At 63.4% G+C, this 3887-nt stretch overlaps 1 protein-coding gene across 1 annotated transcript; it reads right to left on the bottom strand.

Annotated features, from left to right (window-relative positions):
* Positions 1 to 218: 218 nt before the first annotated feature.
* On the bottom strand, positions 219 to 818 carry PPY (pancreatic polypeptide). Its single transcript, XM_062175052.1, has 3 exons — positions 628 to 818; positions 379 to 450; positions 219 to 243 (listed from the first exon to the last, which is right to left on the bottom strand). The coding sequence occupies exons 1-3, from the start codon at positions 816 to 818 to the stop codon at positions 219 to 221; spliced, it is 288 nt and encodes a 95-aa protein (XP_062031036.1).
* Between the last annotated feature and the right edge of the window lie 3069 nt (positions 819 to 3887).

Below are 3887 nucleotides of genomic sequence, written 5' to 3'. Positions count from 1 at the left end.
AGCCCTCGGTTCTCTCCTCCCTGCCCGTCCTCTCCGTCTTGTGCCCCAGCTTCTTCCTTGCCCCCCAGGGGTCCAGAGAGACAGAGAGAGGCCTTGACTTTGATGTGCTTTATTTAGCCCGTGGGAGAGCAGGGCGGAGGGTGGGAGAGCAGGGGCGGAGGGTGCGGTGGGAGGGCTGGGCTGGTTCCACGGTGGACTTGTGGGAGGGAGAGGCAGCATCACAGGTCCGTGGGGCTGAGCTCCCTGTGGGGAGAGGCCGGAGCGGGGCACTGTGGGGGCAGTCCTGCTGCCCTGGGCCCCTCTTCTACCCCCACCCCCAGGTCGTCCAGCCCTGATCCAGTCCCAGCCCTCAGTTCTGCCTCGGGAAAGCAAACGGACCTGGTTGCAGCTGCGTGGGGGTGGCCCCATTCCAAGAAGCCCAGAGTGTCCACTTGGTCTCTCTTCCCGTACCTGTGAGGGCAGAGGCAGCTGGAGCAAATCCCCTGGCCTGTGTCCCCTTAGGCAGCATTCCGCCCACACTGCACGGGCCCAGGCATGGTCAGCTGAGAGCAGGCATGGAAGGGGCTGGGGCTGGGGCCTGGCGCAGACTCCCCCCTCCCTCCGCCTCCCCGCTGACCCCCAACCCACCTGGGCCTGGTCAGCATGTTGATGTATCGGCGGAGACTGGCCACGTACTCAGCCATCTGCTGTGGCGGGGCGTCGTCCCCTGGGTACACCGGCTCCTGCAGGGCTCCCTGGGCAGCCAGCGGCGGCCGCAGCAGCAGAGCCACGCAGGTGGACAGGAGCAGCAGGGAGATGCAGCGGTGTGTGGCAGCCATCTGAGGAGCAGGCAGTGGGGGCCATGGAGGCAGCACAGAGCCCGCCTGCCCCGCCCCCGCCCCTCACCAGGGCTGCCCACCCCTAGACGCTGCACTGGAGGCACAGACAGCCCTGGGAGCAGCCCAGCAGCCGAAGCTCGACCAGGTCCAGGAGTTGGGGACTCCTGGGAGGGAGCCACGGGGCGCGGATGGAGGGAACGGGCTGGTGGGCAGCAGGGCAGGGCCACAGAGTGACCATAGGAAGGAAGGACAGAAGTCCATGGCATTGTGGGTCTGGTGTCCACCAAGAGCCGAGGCACAGACGGGAGGCCTTGGAGAGACGGCACTCGGTGTCTCTGCTGCCCCCGGGCAGGCGGGCGCCAGTACAGGCAGACAGACGGCCCTTCTGGTGTGTCAGGTTTTTCCAGGTGCAGAGCCCCCCCCCCCCAGCCCCACCAGGCCCCCAGCCCTGCAAAGCACAGGCTCCTCCCCTCATCCCAGACCCAAGGTCCCCAGAGCTCCACTCACCCTGAGTCCTGTGTGAGAGCAGTGGGTGCGGGTGCGAGCCTCAGGCCGTGTGGGTCCCCTGCCGTCAGCCCCTTTATAGTCCTCAGCACCCCGAGTCCCCGCCTCCCATCAGCTTCTCAGTCCCCAGCCCTCACCCCCTCCTCCCACTGTCTCCCTGGTGCCCACAGCGCCAGCGCTGGGTCCAGGGACAGGAGGGAGGCAGGGCCATGTTGATAACCGTCTCCTGTGGGCCCGTCTGTGATGCCCCCGCCCCTGGGGCACCAGTGCAGGCCGGGTTCACAAGCGTGCTGTTTGGGGACTTCAGGGTCACCACCAGACCCTTCTCGCTGGCCTTGGAACGCAGGAGTCAACCCAGACCCCTGAAAGAAGATTGAGGCCACAGGGACCCCCGGCCTTCTCCAGGGAGCAGCCAGACGCAGGTGGGCACAGGGAAGGGGCCCCAGGTTCTGGGCCATGTGGCGAGGAGGGGGCACCAAGCGTGGAGAAATGCACTGGGTGGGAGCCGAGGGTGCTGGGGCCAGGGGAAACGGGGTGCCCATTTCTGGCGGTCATTTGCCCCCCCCATATCCAGAGCCCTACTCCAGGGAAGTGAGCCAAACCACCTGCAAAGCTTCAGCTCTCCTCAAACGTTCCCGGCCGCCACCCAAGTCCCTACAACCCATTACAGAGTCCGAGACCGAAACGTGCTCAGAGATGTGAAATAACTGGCCCAGCGCACACAGCCAGCCAGTGGGAGATTGGGGCTAGACACGAAGTCTAACTCCCAAGCCGTGCTCGTGCGTCGCTGTCACACATGGGCTGCTCGGGTGTCGCTGTGACTTCCCACTTTGGAGGCGCTTGCTGCTGCCCAGGTCTCGCAATCTGGCTTCGATTCGCAGCCCCTCTATCTCCCTCCACCCCACCCCCCCAGAGCCTCCAAGTCTTTCCCCTGCACTGGACCCCCCTCCAGCCCACCACCCCCTCCCTGGCTCAGGACAAGGAGCAGTACCTGGCTGTGCCTTTACGACATGTTGGCACCTGGGTAGGGAGCAAGGGACCTCTCCCCCAGGCTTCCTGCTGTCCCAGAGCTGGACAGTAGGAAATATTCAGGCAGGGCCAGGGCAGCAGGTGGACTTGAGGCTGAGGGAGAGGACTGGAGGCAATGCTGGGATCTGGCGTGCTGGGCTTGGAGGTTCACGCTGGCCTGGCTCCAAATCCCAGCTCTGCCTCTCACCAGCTGTGTAGGCCTGGGAAAATAATTCCTTTAACCTCTCTAAGCTTCAATTTTCCTCTCTGTAAAGGGTTTATCAGGGCCTGCGCTGTGGTGTAGTAGTTAAAGCCGCTGCCTGCAGTGCCAGCATCCCATATGGGTGCCAATTCAAGTCCCAGTCCAGCTCCCAGCTAATGCACCTGGGGAAGCAGTAGAAGATGGCCCAAGTGCTTGGGCCCCTGAATCCACGTGGGAGACCCGGCTTCTGACTCCAGGCTCTGGATCAGCCCAGCTCTGGCCATAGCAGCCATTTGGGGAGTGAACCAGCAGATGGAAGACCTCTCTCTCTCTCTGTGTGTAACTCTGCCCTTCAATTAAATAAATAAAACTTTAAAAAGGTTGTATCCTGTGCATCTCAAGATAAGAATAAAGGAAGCTCAGTAAACATCGGGGTTCTGCCTTGTTCCTCCCAGCTCTGATTTCTGCTCACCAGGCAACAGCTCACATTCCACAAAGCAAGCATGGGGCCCCCTCTCCGGGCCTGTGTTTCCCACCTCCCAGCATGAGTATAGTGATGGCAGGTCCCAGGTGGCTCTGGTGTGGAGGCAGCAGCAAGCCACCAGGGGGCGCCCGCCTCCGTCCACAGCTCAAGCTGCCCGGGCTCCCCCTGGGATGGCCGCCTGGTGGGCCGAGTTCTAAGCATCACTACCACCACCGGGGAGGATCCAGCCCCACCAGACAGGGAGGAATCCAGGGGTTGGCGCAGGTGTGAGGCCGCTGATAGCTCCGTCCTGCTGCCGAGGTAAACCACCTACCTCACAAGTGTACTAAACCTACAGCTTTTGGGTTTCTCCTTTGCAAATGAGAGTCCTCTTCTGGGCCCTCTCGGGGACGGGGTGGGGATCAGGGAGCAAGAGGTGATGGGTGGGCTTCCTGCGCCGGGTGGCCATGTCAGAGCAGAGCCGCGGGCCTCGCTCACCTGCACCTGTCCTGCGGTGCTTGCCAGGCAGCCCTGCCTTGAGAAGGCACCGGTACCGGCCTGCACACAGCCTGGCTGAGGGGCAGCTCAGCCTCCCGCCCTCTGGACAGGGCGGTGCTGGGCATGGAGTGGAGGACCAGGCCCGGTGAAGGAAGGCAGGTGACAGGCCCCCCGGTCAGGACTGGGAGGGCAGGAGTTGGGCCTGTGAGGCTGCCTTCACCACTGTCTGACCTCAGTGCCTGCTGCTCCCTCCGCGGTCCCAGCTCGCCTGGGCCCCGCACCGGAGCCACCTCGGCTGGTGGGGAATGGAGCAGTGAGCATTCTGCAGGGCTGAGAGTGGAACCCAGGATGCCTTCAAAACATGTATTTGTCTATTCAAAAGGCAGAGTGGGGG

This window comes from Lepus europaeus, chromosome 18 (assembly GCF_033115175.1).
Source record: "Lepus europaeus isolate LE1 chromosome 18, mLepTim1.pri, whole genome shotgun sequence".
NCBI classification, from domain to species: Eukaryota; Metazoa; Chordata; class Mammalia; order Lagomorpha; family Leporidae; genus Lepus; species Lepus europaeus.
This window is presented reverse-complemented; position numbering and strand designations above follow the sequence as displayed.